Source organism: Phocoena phocoena, chromosome 2, assembly GCF_963924675.1.
Source record: "Phocoena phocoena chromosome 2, mPhoPho1.1, whole genome shotgun sequence".
NCBI classification, from domain to species: domain Eukaryota; kingdom Metazoa; phylum Chordata; class Mammalia; order Artiodactyla; family Phocoenidae; genus Phocoena; species Phocoena phocoena.
Genome location: NC_089220.1, coordinates 24,809,365 through 24,824,794, shown reverse-complemented (window position 1 = coordinate 24,824,794; position 15,430 = coordinate 24,809,365). Strand labels below are relative to the sequence as shown.

At 47.3% G+C, this 15,430-nt stretch overlaps 1 protein-coding gene across 1 annotated transcript in view; it reads left to right on the top strand.

Moving 5' to 3' along the window:
* Nucleotides 1–601: 601 nt before the first annotated feature.
* The window catches only part of ADCK1 (aarF domain containing kinase 1), a 100,917-nt gene continuing 86,088 nt past the window's right edge, over nt 602–15,430 (top strand). The window contains exons 1-2 of the mRNA XM_065871493.1: nt 602–765; nt 2,755–2,838. Of these exons, the coding sequence (XP_065727565.1) occupies nt 631–765; nt 2,755–2,838 (219 nt within the window). The 5' untranslated portion in view covers nt 602–630. The remainder of the gene's footprint in view (nt 766–2,754; nt 2,839–15,430) is intronic.

Genomic DNA, 15,430 nt, shown 5'->3' with positions numbered 1-15,430 from the left:
AAAATAAATATTTTGAAAATCAGTCAGACGTGGAGGGCTTACCTGGCTGCTCTGACCAGCTGCCGTCTTGGCTGTGGTTACTTCTGACCTGGGCATAGGGGGCTAATGACGCCTTTGTGTGCTTAGTGGTACAGTCATAGTTTCCGTAAGGGTCGTTAACACACACTCGCTTCTCTTATCTAAAACAGCATCCATCACATATCCGTCATCCTTCCTCTTACCCACTTTGATTTTCTTCTCAGCACTGAATACCTGCTGCTATTCTAATACATGTCTGCTTGCTTGTGATCTGTCATCCCCTCTAGACTGTAAGAACATTGTCTGTTTTCTTGGCTCTCTCCCTAGTGCCTAGGACAGTGCCTGGTACTGTTGGAGGAAGAATGACTTTGACAGTTGACTTATGCTGGGTACTGTGCTAAGCATTTCACATACACGATCTCATCTTATCCCAACAGCTTTTGAGGTAGGTATCCTCCTGTTTTACAAATGGGGAAACACAGGTGCAGCGAGATTGAGGAAATGACTGGAGATCATGCAGTCTAAGTGGCAGAGCCCGGATTTGAATTTGACCACCTGGGAAACTCTTAACTGCTCCTCTTCCTCTGCTTTCCTTCTTCAGGGTCTGGGGACATGGCCCGGAGGGCTCTCAAGCTTGCTTCGTGGACCAGCATGGCTCTTGCAGCCTCTGGCGTCTACCTCTACAGCAACAAGTACTTGGACCTCAACGACTTTGGCGCTGTCAGGGTGGGCAGAGCGGTTGCCACGGTAGGTTCTTCACCTTTTGGGAGGGGCAGAGGAACTGCAGTATTACTTGCAGGTGTTCATACATGTAGCAGATGTACCTGCCAGCCACACATATGTGGAGATTCACATGTACCCCTACATGTATGAAGCTCCCACTACACAGTTGCACAGGCATGGGTGTGCACCCCTGTGTGCCTGTATCCCTGTTCACACAGCCTCTGGCATCCTGAAGATAAACAGAGTGGTATTGCATGGGGTCTCTGTTCTGAAGCCTTTACCTTTACAGAACCTCCTTACCTTATTTTAGTCACAGACTCAGGAGGTGGTCTTCTCAGGAAACACATGGAAAGAGAGCTTTGCAGCTTTGATTAAATTCTACCAGAAAACTTGGGCTGCCTCCAGTGAGCTCGTGAATGGTTCGTGATGCAGGGCTCATGCTCTGAGTATCTATGCCTCGAAGAACTTTGCCGATCCCCTCCAAGCTCCAAACTAACAATCTGAATTGAATATTTGACTGCTAGAGGCTTTCTCCAGTGGTTCAGGAACATCGTTCTGGTGTGATCACATCCTCTTTAACTCTGCTGAAAGTGGCTGTTCCAGGCACCCCTACATAATTGCTCCATTGGTGGGTAGAGTGCCACATGCGTCCTGCTTTCTTTCCTCCTTTGTCTGCTGCAGGATGAGCCCATGCTTTCTTCCCCTCAGTGTAGAGACACTCTGATGCAGTCTGTCTGGGCTGTTGTCTAATCATTTCCTTAATACTCAGTGTTGTCCCGTCTTCTTCCTAGCCTGGCTCAGATGTGATGCCTGCTCCTTAACGTAAACTGGGTCATAGACTCAAGATTAGCAAATAGATAAACAGGCCATGGCATATGTAGTGATTCTTAAGTGTTTGCTGAATGCCTTTTTTGGGCCCAGCATTATCTTATGTGTCTTAGGGGTAGAAACGAACTGTCCCACGCAGGTGCAGCTTTTTTTTTTTTTTTAATGTATATATTTTAAAATTTTATTTATTTATTTATTTATTTATGCTGTGTTGGGTCTTCGTTTCTGTGCGAGGGCTTTCTCAGTTGTGGCGAGAGGGGGCCATTCTTCATCGCAGTGCGCGTGCCTCTCACTATCGTGGCCTCTCTTGTTGTGGAGCACAGGCTCCAGACGCGCAGGCTCAGTAGTTGTGGCTCACGGGGCTAGTTGCTCTGTGGCATGTGGTATCTTCCCAGACCAGGGCTCGAACCCATGTCCCCTGTATTAGCTGGCAGAGACCCAATCACTGCGCCACCAGGGAAGCCCCTACAGGTGCAGCTTTGAAGGACCTTCTGACTGAGGAGTGTTCACATGAATGGGTCAAAAAAACAATCCCTGGTGGCACAGTGGTTAAGAATCCGCCTACCAATGCAGGGGGACATGGGTTCGAGCCCTGGTCTGGGAAGATCCCACATGCCGTGAAGCAGCTAAGCCTGTGCGCCACAACTACTGAGCCTGCGCTCTAGAGCCTGCAAGCCACAACTACCAAGCCCGCGTGCCACGACTACTGAAGCCCGTACGCCTAGAGCCCGTGCTCCACAACAAGAGAAGCCACCACGAGAAGCCCGTGCACCGCAATTAAGAGTAGCCTGGCACTGTGAAAGGTGCAGGGGATACGATGATGAATAGGAAGGACATGCCCCTGAGCTTATAGAGCTTAATTTCTAGTGAAGTGGAAACCATCCATATACAAGGAAACAAATGAGCAAGGTAATTTTGGATGGTAGTTTGTTCTAATAAATAATTGGGAGTTCCTGGTGGATGGGGGTAACTTTAGATTGAGGGTCTCTGCAGGGGTAGCATTTGTGCAGAGCCTTGAATGACAGGAAGAAGCCAGCCAGATCGAAATCTGGGGGCAGGGCCTCTTAGAGGTTGGACTGTTTCTCTAGACATACCACCTGTGTCAGGGGGCTGCAGCTGCAGGCCTTGGACAGAGGAGTAATATTTGATGTCTGGTGCTAAGCCTTCCTCTTCCTTGGTTCACAGACAGCTGTCATCAGTTACGACTATCTTACCTCCTTGAGGAGTGTCCCCTATGGTTCAGAGGAATACTTGCAGCTTCGATCCAAGGTAAGGGACCTGTGGGACCCATCTGAGCTAGGCCAGGCCTGGATAAGTCCTGAAGTGACTGCAAAGCCAGCAAGCTTCCTGAGTGCAGCTGGAGGTGGGCGGGGGCAGTGTAGGGTTTGAGGCTGGGGGCTTGGGAGGAAGGAGGGGGCGTGTTTTAGTGCCCATGGGCTGGGCTGCCAAGCTGCCATCAAGCTGGACCCCCCAGTACTGAGGTTATAAATCTATAAGGTGCTGCTGGGGAGGCTGGTGTGTGTGTTTAGGGAGGGCACGCGTCTGGGATGACTCAGGAGGGATGAAGGCTCTGTCCCTGAGATAACTCAGCTGGCTTCCAAACTGCCTTGTCAGGCAAAACCCAAGTGAGAGAGGTTAATTGCCTTCCTGTCCTCTGAAGGCTACACTGGGGCCTATTGTAGGCCTCTGAGTGGAGCTGTCGACCACACACTCTGTTCTCATTTGGAACAGGATAGTTGATTTTGGTGCTATGTCTACATGTCCCAGAGAGTTGGGGGATTAAGCAAGAGGGCACTTGTGTGGGATGTAAGTTGAGTTTGAGGTCAAGTGTATATAACTTTGGTTCTCCCAGAGAGAGGTTTGTGATAGATCTGTGTATCTTTACTCAGCCTGGAAGGCCCTTTGCCCCTTAGAAAATTCCTAGTCATCCTTCAGGACTCAGCTCAAATACCTTTCCTCTGTGACACTTTCCTCCTCAGTCATCCTAGTTGGCTGGAATAATTAATTTTTAAATTTTTATTTAAACTTTTCATTATGGAAATTTCAACCATCCATAAGGGTAGAGTAGTATAAGCCCCTATGGAACTGTCGTCCAGCTTCAGAAATTATCAACCTTTTGCCAATCTTGTTTCATCTACTCTTCCCTTTATTTATTCATTCCTTCATTTACTTCTTTATTCATTTATTTATTTATTATTATTTTTTGCTGAAATATTTAAAAACAAATCTCTGGCATCATATTATTTCATTTGTAAATACTTCAGAATGTATCTCTAGCAGATAAGGACCTTAAAAAAACCTTAACTACAGTACCATGATCATACCTAACAAAATTGATAATAATTCCTTAATAACCTCTAGTAGCTAGTCCATATTCAAATCTTCCTTTTTGGGACTTCCCTGGTGGCGCAGTGGTTAAGAATCCGCCTGCCAATGCAGGGGATGCGGGTTCGAGCCCTGGTGTAGGAAGATCCCACATGCCGCGGAGCAACTAAGCCCATGTGCCACAACTACTGAGCCTGTGCTCTAGAGCCCATAAGCCACAACTACTGAGCCTGTGCTCTAGAGCCCGTGAGCCACAACTACTGAGCCTGTGCTCTAGAGCCCGTGTGCCACAACTACTGAGCCCGCATGCCACAACTGCTGAAGCCCGTGTGCCTAGAGCTCGTGCTCCGCAACAAGAGAAGCCACCGCAATGAGAAGCCCGTGCACTGCAAGGAAGAGTAGCCCCCGCTCCCCACAACTAGAGAAAGCCCCGGGCAGCAACAAAGACCCAACACAGCCAAAAATAAATAAATAAATTTATTTTAAAAAAACCTTCCATGTTGTCCCCAAAATTTCTTTTTTAAGTTGATTCAAATCTGGATCCAAACAAGGTTCATATATTATGTTTGGCTGATGTTTCCTAAATCTTTCTAAGTCTATAATATTTCCCCTCCCTGCTTTTTGGGGGAGCTATTTGCTTGTTGAAGAAACCAGATCATTTATCCTGTGGAATTTCCTACATTCAGCATTTGGCTGATTGCATCCTCACAGTGTCATTTAATGAGAAGTAAATTCAACGGTACACAATTCAAAATATATAATATTTGAACATAAAAAATGACCCTCCTATCCCTGTTTCTCTGGTACCCAATTTTTCTGCCTGGAGGTGATCATTATATCTTGTATATCTTTCCAGAGAGCTCTTCCTCTTTGGATTTAACCACTCTGTGTTCTTTATTCCTGTCATAGATGATAGTTGGTTATGTGTCTTTCTCTCTCTTTAGACCATAAATTCTTTTAGATCAGGGATGGGTCTTTCTTTTTTACATCTCCTATCTCTAGCAGTGGTGCCTGGGACTGAGTTGAGTTAATGTCTGTCTCAATGCCAGGCTGTACCCTGCTAGCTCCCTGCCTTGGGAGAGGCCCCAGAAAGAGAGAAAGGTTTGTAGTCAGAAGACCTGAGTTTGTGCCTTGGCTTTGAGACGGTCATTCAAACTTTTGGGGTCTGTGGACTACAGATAGTTATACCACTTACTGAGGATTATATGGATAGTATCTGAGACAGTGTGTTGTGAATGTAAATGTAAATAAAGCAGGTATCAAAAATAAGTCAGATGTCTACTAGAAGGTATGCTCCACGAGGAAAGAGACTTGGTCTATGTTGTGTATCTTCACTTCTGCAGCACCTACTACAGTACCCAGGACACAGTAGCTCCTAAATAAAGGTTTGTTGAATGAATGAATGAATGAAATGTTAGTGTGTATTGGAAGATCTCAAAGTCCTTGTCTCTGAGACCTAATGCCCCCTGCTTTTCCCTACCCCCTTTTCTCCATCTAACCAATGCTATGGACCTTGGAACCCACCAGAGCCACATTTTGCAGAGAGGTCCAGGCCAGGGCACAGGGGCAAGCCCTCTGCCTTGGGGAATCTGCAGAGCAGACAGGGGGATGGATGTCGTGAAGACAGTTGCCCTTCATGTGTAAGTCATCTGCAAAGCACTGGTGCTGCAGGTCCTGGAGAAGCTTGGGGGAATGCAGTTAGGAAAGTACAGTCTGGCAGTTGACAAGAGGGCAGCAGCGCGTGGTGACTGGCACCAGATAACAGGGTGCAGGCTGGTCCCTGGGAGTTGTGCCTGGCAAGGGAGAGCCGGCCAGCACTAAAGAGCACAAGTAAGTACCGCAGAAGTGTTTTCTTGCATTGGAGCACTTATCTGTTCTGGTCTGTGAGACTGATAAAGAAGTGAGTGCCGGGTAAAACATAATTATCTCACCTGTTAAGCCAGTGTCCCCAGGTCCTGGAGCGCGCCAGAGCCAGGAGCTTGGCAGGCAGTGACTTCGAGAAGCACTTTCATGGTTAGTGCTCAGCTGGCTGGGATCGCAGTGACTCAGCTCTGCTTCGAGAGGGGGTGGGAGCCAGCGTGAAGGTGTGTTTTCTAGGGGCACAGTGGCACTTTGCTAGGCAGTGAGGGCGTGGGGCGGGACCCAGGTGCTTTGGAGAACGAGACTCCTGGTGCCCAGAAAGGATGGGTGTGAACTTGCCTGTGCCTGAAGCAGAAAGAAGTCACTGCTGGTACAGATGTCCAGACGATGGGCTGGAGGAGGCAGGACTGAGTTGATTCTGACCAAGGAGTCGAGGTGTAGTGGACGTATGTTAATTTTGCAGCACCGGAGCCATTCTTGTTTTAGGGAGCAGCATCTAAACTTTCCTTTGGGGAACCACTCCTATCTCATATACATGCCTTGAGGTTTGAGTGTAGCTCACCCCACCCTCAGGGTGGGCATGTGACTTTGGCTATCAGTGTAGTCCATTCCTCTGGCCCTAGTGATTGATTCAAGGATGAGTATCTAAGCCAGTGCTGGTCAGTGAACTTAAATCAGCTCCAGGACTTTTGGGGGTGTCCCCCCTGTGACACTGTCTTTTCTGCTGGATTAGCTGAGAGTATCAGATGTTGGCTTAGAGCTGCTGGCAGCCATCTTGCCACCACGAGGGGAGAGCCCATCTGTGAATGGAGCCAGTATTGTGGAGAGATATATTTGAGTCCTAAGCTAGACTACCACTGGACTTTTCAGTTATTTATGCCAGGAAATTCTCTTTTTGTTTAAGATGTTTTGAGTTCAGTTTTCTGTTCCTTGCAGCCAAATGAGTTCTGATAAACTCTTGGGGAAGCGTAATTAGTGTTTTGATAGGTCACAGAAGGACCAGTAACTCAAGGAAAGAAATGAAATTCAGAAATTCCAAGGCCCATGGAGGATGAGGAGATAGAATGATGGTGCTGGGTAGAATGTGAGCCATTTTGGACCTAGAGCTCCTGGTCTGTCACCAAACACCTCTACTTCCCTAACTGTAAAGTGGGTCTTTGCCCCAGCTAAGTTTGTAAGAACAGAGATGAGAAGCTTTACTTAATTAAATACTGTGGATTATTTAACCAGCCAGAGAGGAGATCTAGAAGCACAGTTTGCCTTGATGGCTCCTTATCATTTTAATGAACAAGTTAATTATTTTCTATTTTTCTTATTTTTACATGTATTAATTGGAATTATTCTACAAGAAATAGCTGTCCCTTCTCAATCAGTTATTTGTTTATTTTTATCAGTATCAACTCATGGATATTTATTCTATGGGTTAGAGTCCAAAATAATCATTATTTCTTTTTATTACTCAAATTGTTCTGACTTTGGCCATTGGGAGCTTCTTCAGGTTGTCTCCTGTGTTCTTTTGATATGCCCCATCATTTTTTCAGCACTGTCTTAACTTTCTGGTACTACAAGTTGCCCCAGGATCATCTTGTATTTTCATTGCCCAATCCCTGGAATCAGTCACTTCTCCAAGGAGCTCTGATTCCTTTTATTGGAGAATGGTATTCAGAAACCAAGATGTGGATGCATGTTGCTACTGGGGTGCTGTTGTTTCTAGGCTCTTCCAGGAGACATAGCTAGGAAATATATGGATGTATACTTATTCATGCATAAACACATCTGTCTATTAAAAAAACATGAGCTCATGCTGCTACCTCTAATTTCAATCTAAACTCACAGAGTTCATTATAGCCTTCTCCCTTTCCTTATATGTAACTTATTTCTCCAAGAGTGAGAATGCCTATTATCTACAATATATTCACTTATTTGTTAAACCCTAGTATAGCCCAAATTAGTTAACACCCCTAAGGCATACAAGAGCAGAGAGAGTGGCTCAAGATGAATTAAGGGGGTATTTGAGCTGGGTTTGGATAGATGCATAAGATAGAAACATGTAGCATTGGGGACAAGGTGATCTGGGCTGAGGTTGATGGGTAAAATTTTGGCGATTGTCTATAAGAAGCAGAGAGTAGTTCAGTGTTACTGGAGACTAGGTTATGGGTGAGTGAAGGGTTATACTGGCAAACAGAATTAGAGGTAGGTTGCAGAGGGACTAAAGGCCAAGTTTTATACCATGGGCAGTAGGGAGCCCTGGAAAGTTCTAGAGTAAAGTTTTGTTAAGCCGTTAATGAATGAGAATGCTTAAAGTCATCAGTTACTGAATATTTTCTGAGCTTCTGCTTTGAGTTAGACAATGAGTAAAAAAGTGGTGTGTGTGTGTGTGTGTGTGTGTGTGTGTGTGTGTATGTGTATGTGTACGTGTGTGGAGAGGATAAAGTAAGAGAGTGAGAGAAATCTCATGTGCCTTTTCCTTTCTTAATCGGAGTCCTAATATAGGCAGGGGACCTTGATTGTTGCTGTGACTGGGAATCTTTAGCTGAATTCAGTTTCTTGATTATGGAGCAGGTCACTGAGCTCCTGTGGTATGCTTCCTGGGATGCTTCAGGTGTGCAGTATGTGTGCGTCATATTAGTTACTACGGTACTTAATAAATATTTGGGCTTAGGAGGTAAAGATGTAAATACTCTTTTCCTCTTTGCCCAAGAAGCAGAACCAAGGAGATGCAGGACTCTGCCAGGTAGAGATCAAAATGTCAGCTTTATTACTGGTAAGTGTTCGGCTGGATCACATGTCTTGGGCCTGTGAACAAGTGGGCTTGTTGAACTTCACCCCTGAATTTGATAGACTTGCCTACCCAGGCACAGACGTGGCAGGACAAGCCTTTCAGATGGGGGCCTGCCTCTTAGGGCAGGAAGGGACTGAATACCAGTGTTCTGCAGGTTTGCAGATCCCAAAAGGGAGGAGAGAGGAAGAGGTGAGCTGTTTCTTCTCCCAAACTCACCAATCCGGTTGAGGATTCCTCCTCCCACAGGGCGGGAGGGAGAGGGAAGAGAGAGGTCAGGAGCCTTACACCTCTAATGGGGCTCCCTCCACGTGCTTGCCTGAAACTTAGTGAAAGGAGGCTTACCTGCAGCACTTACCCTCGGAAGGGGAGGTAGCTTTAAATTTGCTGTAAGAACCTTTTGTGCCCATTAAATCCTGCTAACCTTTACACCTGACCTTGTATAGGGACACAGGCTGCTTCGGGCTTGAATATGGGCTGATAATTTCAGCATTACTGAAATCTGCATTTAGAGGGAGGAGTCATGTGCTGTCTACCTTTAGAATTATGGCACGTGGTAGGGTATTTTGGGGGAAAATGGACTCCACTTCTGACCAGTGGGTGTTGGTCAGAGGAGCAGAATGAGGAGTTCAGGGAAGGTGATGGCTATTTATAATCATTCCATTGAACTTGGGAAAGACATCTTTGGCATCAGCTAACTCAAACCTCTAATGTACACATGTGGAACTGGAGGCCCAGAGCAGGGTGTTACTTCTTCAGGCACCCCCCAGCCCCCTGCAGGTCTTGGCAGATCGCAGACTTGGTCTTGGACATCCAGATCTTGCCCAATCTCATGTTCTTTGCACTTTATACTTGGTTGTCTCCCTTTTTGTCCACTTGCAACCTGGATAAGCACCAAGTTGGATAGAAAGTAGAACCAAAGATGCCTGTGCAGCTTCTCCCCATGGTCCGCGCCCTCTGGTGCAAGCCCTGAGGCTGTGATGCTGCCTGGGTGGGCTTGGGAAACACAGAGGAGGAGAGAAGGGCAATAGAGCCTTCTCCCTGGGATTCCTTTACTTATTTAACCCATCAACCAAAGAGTTATTAATTCAACAAATATTTGGACTTTGCACTCCCCAGTGGAGGAGAGTGTAGACCCTCCAAAGGAATCAGTAGATTGCTTGGGAGTTTCAACTCTTAAGCTATTGAGCAACCGCTGGTTTTGAGGATAACCACGCTCCCAGCTTAGTGAGAGTATGATAACTCAGCAAGCATTTTAAAGCTCTTCTTGCTTTGCAAGGGGAACTGTAGCCGCGTCTGACTCTTTAGTTATATTCTCTGAAACCTGGGACTATTCTGGCCAAATCAGGACATATGTTCACCATTCTTCCAATCACCTGTTATTTTAACCAACGTTAACTGAGCCTGCTGTGTGCCAGGTCCTGCGTCAGGCTCAGGCTCAGAGGATATAAAGGGAAATAAGACTCGATCTCTGCCCTGCAGTTGCTCACAGTCTACTGGGGGGACCAGACGTGAAATCTCCAGTTGCAGAAGATCAGTGTGTTTTCATTCTAGCTCTGGCCCCTGACAGCAGCTAACTCCTAGCCAGGAGGATCAGGGTGGGTGGGGCGTGCGTAGTGGGCAGGAGCCCTGCGTGGGAGGGGCTGCTAACCCCGCCTGGGGGGTGGGGGTACATGCCTAGAAGGCCTGGAGTTGCCTTTTCTAATTGTGTTGCTGTTCCTTTTGCACGTTTGGTGTCTGTCAAGCTGGCGTGGACGCTTTTCAGGGAGTTTTAATGCATTCTGTCCCTCAGATCCCCTTTTACTGCTTTTGTTTGTCATCATGGAATATTTGCCTGAGAGTATTCTGCACAGAGGAGGAGGGAAATTGAATCCTTGCTGTCTTGGTGACTGGCTTTCTCAGAGTTTGTGATAATTTCTGCAGGAGCATGAGCTGCATTTAATGTGCTCTGGTTGGGTCATCTAAGGACCAGGCCTGTGGAGTAGGGAGACCAGAGTCTGCTACTGAATCTAGCACCTCCTTTTCAGTTTTCTGCATACCCGGATCTTTCTGAGTACTGCATTGCAAACCTACACAACTTGCTGCAGTGGCCCTGACCCCAAAGTCTTTCTGATTCAGAGAGAGTTACACAGCAGGAGGCTCTTGGGCCTTGGTGTGGGCTGGGGAAAGCCTTGGTGGGGTCCACTCCCATTAGTGGGGACCCTGGGGGAAAATGTGGTGTGCCTTGAGCTTCCCCAGGAGATTGGGCCCACTGTGCGGTGGCTTCTCTGTAGTTCCCAGGCAGACCACACAAATGCCAAGCTGTCTTCCTGGTTGCTCTGGACTTCTCAGTGACCTATGGACCATGGCCAATAACAGTACCCACTTTGCCATGCCTGCATACCTTTTATATTTCTAAAAACATGTGAAATATATAAGACCTAAAAAAAAGTATAAAAAATAATTTAGTGATCACCCTTACACTCCCTGCTCAATTTCAGAAAAGATACCTTACCCATATAATTGTAGACCCCTAGGTATTTGTTCCCTGATTCCAGTCTTCCTCCTGTGTAACCAGTTGTCATTCCCATACACTTCTTTTTTTTTTTCTCGCGGTACGTGGGCCTCTCACGGCTGTGGTCTCTCCCGTTGCGGAGCACAGGCTCCGGACGCACAGGCCGAGCGGCCACGGCTCACGGACCCAGCCGCTCCGCGGCATGTGGGATCCTCCCGGACCGGGGCATGAACCCGTGTCCCCTGCATCGGCAGGCGGACTCTCAACCACTGTGCCACCAGGGAAGCCCCTCCCATGCACTTCTTTATACCCAACTATTTATGTATTGGTATGATATTTTTCATTTTATTGACTCTTTTTCCTTTACTTGGTTTTGTTCTAAGCAAACATATCTGTGAAATTGCAGGTTTGATAGACTAGCTTGCTTTTTTGGGGTCTAATGCATATGCAAGTAAGACGTGTTCTGGGTACCACCCAAAATTGCTTCTTGTACCACTTTTTTTTTTTTTTTTTTTTTTACACTGGTGCCAGGTCACACTTAGAGAAACACAGACTGCACCATCAGTAGCAGATGCTGGGCCAGACTCTGGCTTGCGCCCTCCATTGCCTCGGTCTTTCCCCTGCTGGGTTTGGCTCCTCTTTTTCTAGCTTTCCTCTTCCCCTCGCTCACCCTGTTTATCTCCTGGGGCTGCTTCGGGCTTGAAGCTATGTGATGGGCTGATATTTGTTCCTGCTGCTCAGAAGTAGTGATCCCTTTCCAAAGGCCACAGCTGAAACAAAACAAAATCAGAAAAAAACAAAAAAAACCCAACCCGCCCCCAACAAAATCAGCCCCTAGGTTTCCGGTGATGGGAGGCCGTTGCCTGTGCTGGGCGTCTCTCATCCTGATCAGCACGATTATCACCATTAGCCAGTTCCTCATTTGCAGTGTCTGCAGCTCCCTTGCCTACGTGGGCTGCCTTGACACTCAGAGCTGGCTTTCTGCTGCTGCAGATCTGCTCTCCAATTGCCCCTGCCACCTGGTTCTGAGGAGTGGCCAGAGGAAAGCAGAGGGGCCTGCTCCCCAGAGATGGTGCTGTGCTGAGGGTTTAGCCTGCACGTAATGGGGCAGGAGCTGGAGAAACCCCAACTGCAGTCTGTCTTTGCTCATCTCAGATTCCATCCCAGACTAACCATGGCTGGGCTTCTCACTGCTGATTGCTTTTTCCACTGAAAACCTCCCTGCGGTTTCCTTTCTTGTCCTGGACTGGGTGCTTTCACCATGACCAAGGTCTTTCTACCTCTGCAGGGAAATGGAATGAAGCTGCGTGATGGGGGGTTAGGAGTAGGCAAAAGCTAGGACTTCCTTACCGCTAAGGTTCTTTAGTACTGGACTGGGTTACCAAGGACAGATGTGAAATCTGTATCTGGAAGGGCAGCTTTCCAGAAACAGCAGAGACTCTGTTGTGAAGCTCACGGATGGTTTCTAACCTGTCAGATGGGGAGCCTTAAAAGTACAGATTCTTAGATTCTATGCTCTAAAATTTGTTTTCAGTGATTCTGGGGTAAGGCCTGGAGAACCCATTTTTTAAAATGGGCTCCCCAGATGGGCTTCTTTTTTTTTTCCCCAGGTGGGCTTCTGATGCTAAGAGCAAGTGTTTACATTGACTGAACACCACGGGACAGGCATTGTGCTGAGAGCTCTCTCTGTATTATCTCCTTTAACTTCACAATGACCTCGAGGTAGATGCTATCATTGTCATCCCTATTTTACAGATGGACAAACTGAAGCACAGATGAAGTGACTTGTCCAAGGGCTTATAGCTAGTAAGCAGGTATATTAGTTTCCTGTGATTGTTGTGACAAATGGCCACAAGTTAGGTGGCCAATGACAACAGAATTTTATTCTCTTACAGTTCTAGAGGCCAGAACAATGAAAACAAGTGCTGACAGGGCCACACTCCTTCTGGAGGTTCTAGGGAAGAATCCTTCCTTGCTGCTTCTGGTGGCTCCAGGCATTCCTCGTGGCTGCATCACTCCAATATCTGCCTCTGTCTTCTCTTTTCTTTTCTTCTGAGGACACTTGTTATTGGATTTAGGGCCTATCTGGGCAATCCAGGGTGTTCTTATCTCAAGATTCTTAACTTAATTAAATCTATGAAGACCCTTTATTCCAATTAAGGTTACAATCATAGGTTCTGGGGGTAATAAGACATGGGCATATCTTTTGGGTGCCACCATTCAACCCACTGTAGGGTCTTGGATTTAATCCCAGATAGGTGGCCCCTGAGCCTCTGCCTATAACCACTCAACTTCCTGGCTCTGTCTCCTGGACTGGATGAGCTTCTAGGCTTCCTATAGGCCAGCAGTCAAGGCATGGATTAACTTGCTGTATCAGAGAGTTGACAAACCAGTATTTTCCTCTACCTCTCTCCTATCGCCTCGACCCTCCACCATTTCTCCTGAAACCCTTTGGGCTGTTCATCTCAGATGCAGAACTTCTCGCACCTTGATGTGCTTGGGAGGTGAGGCCGTAGGGACTATGAGGCCACACTCATACTGGCTTGGGCGAGATGCATTTTTCTTGCCTCAGTGGCCACGTCTCCAAAATGGGAATCGCTGGAATAGCAGGGGTAGATGGAAGGCCATAATACAACTAATAAAGTTGTTGGAAGGAATCTGCAGCTGTAAGGGTGATGGAGGCGGTTGTTAACAACACTAATAATCTAATAGCCTATTTTGATTTCCTGCTTCTCACTGTCTTGGCCCCAAGCAGCTATTTTCTACCAAATTAAAATCCACTCAGCTCCTTTCCTGTTCCTGAATAAAACTACCCTCAAAGCTCTTTCCTGTTACAGCAAGACTTTTTAATAGACTTTTCCTTGTAGAACCGTGAGACATATGTCCAATTAGCAGAACAACTTCACTTAAATATACAAATAAACTGTTGACAGATAATGGCAGGACATATGTGAAGCTAATTTAAGGCAGCATGGTTTGGGAGCTGGGGCACGGCCCCCTCCCACCCCAGTCTGTCTCCAGGCCTCTCCTTCCCTCCAGTTTCTTGCTTTTGGGATGGCTCTTCATGCCCCACACTCTATAGGATGAAGAGGGATGTCTCCACGCTGTGCCCGGTCACAGCCCAGAGTACCTGGGCCACTCACCATTCATACAGTCAGTCGTGCAGCAAATGCTTTTGAGCGCTTACTATGAGCCAGGTACTGTGTGAGGTGCTGGGTGTACAATGGTCTATTCTTGAGGGGATAGGAGATCATTAGCAATTGGTGGCACTCACAAGAGGGTCTGGTCCAGGAGGGCAGAGACTCGATCTGTTTTTCTTGCTGCCGTATCCTTAGCACTTGGAACAGTGCTTGGCACACAACGGGCTCAGTGAATACTTTTTAGTGACTCAATGGGGTAAGTAAACAAGATAACATCAGCTCTTGCTGAGTTCCCTAAAAGAGATAAAACGTGGTCACGGGATAAAGAGTGACGGAAGCTGGGCTTTGGAAAAGCTCTCTTACATGGGTTTTTCAGTTGAAACTGAAAAGTGATGAAAAAACCAGCAAGTGAAGAGCTGGGAGAATATTGTTAGAGGAAGAGGCAGGGCAGGCTATGTAATTTACAGGGCCCAGTGCAAAATGACAATGCAGGGCTGTGGCTGGGTGGGAAGTCAATTTCCCCTTCTTGTGGCCCTGCTGCCCCAACCCGCAGTGGATGGGAAGCTCCCAAGGGATTGCAGCCTCTGTGCTGGGATGTGCTCAGGCTCTGGACTGGGCATGAGTGAGAAGTCCTGCTGAGTCACCTGCTGAACTTGTCGTGGTAAGCCTAGACCCCGATCCTTCCTATGCCTGTACCCAGGCCCCCAGTAGGGACGAAGGGCAATGGAAGAATGTAGACACCTCCCACCAACATGACCTGTTTGCCATGCTGGGTGGAGAGCAGCTGTAATTGTGGGGAGGCTGGATGGGGCCAGGGTACTGGGCTTGGGTGAGGAATGGGCAGCTGAGAACCCACCAGGGAGGTGGGACTGTGTGTGTGCTGAGTCCCCCAGTGCATGCTCCATAGTCCCATTCGGCTTCACTTGAAAAACACAAATTCAAAGATAAAATTAAGAATTTCGAGACAGCTACTCTGTATTAGCTTCCTATTGCTGCTGTAACAAACTACTATAAACTTAGTGGCTGGACTTCCCTGGCGGTGCAGTGGTTAAGAATCCACCTGCTAATGCAGGGGACAAGGGTTCGATCCCTGGCCCGGGAAGATCCCACATGCTGCAGAGCAGCCAAGCCTGTGTGCTAGAACTACTGAGCCCACGCACCACAACTACTGAAGCCCGCGCGCCCTAGAGCCTGTGCTCCACAACAGGAGAAGCCACCGCAATGAGAAGCCCGCACACCGCAACGAAGAGTAGCCCCTGCTCA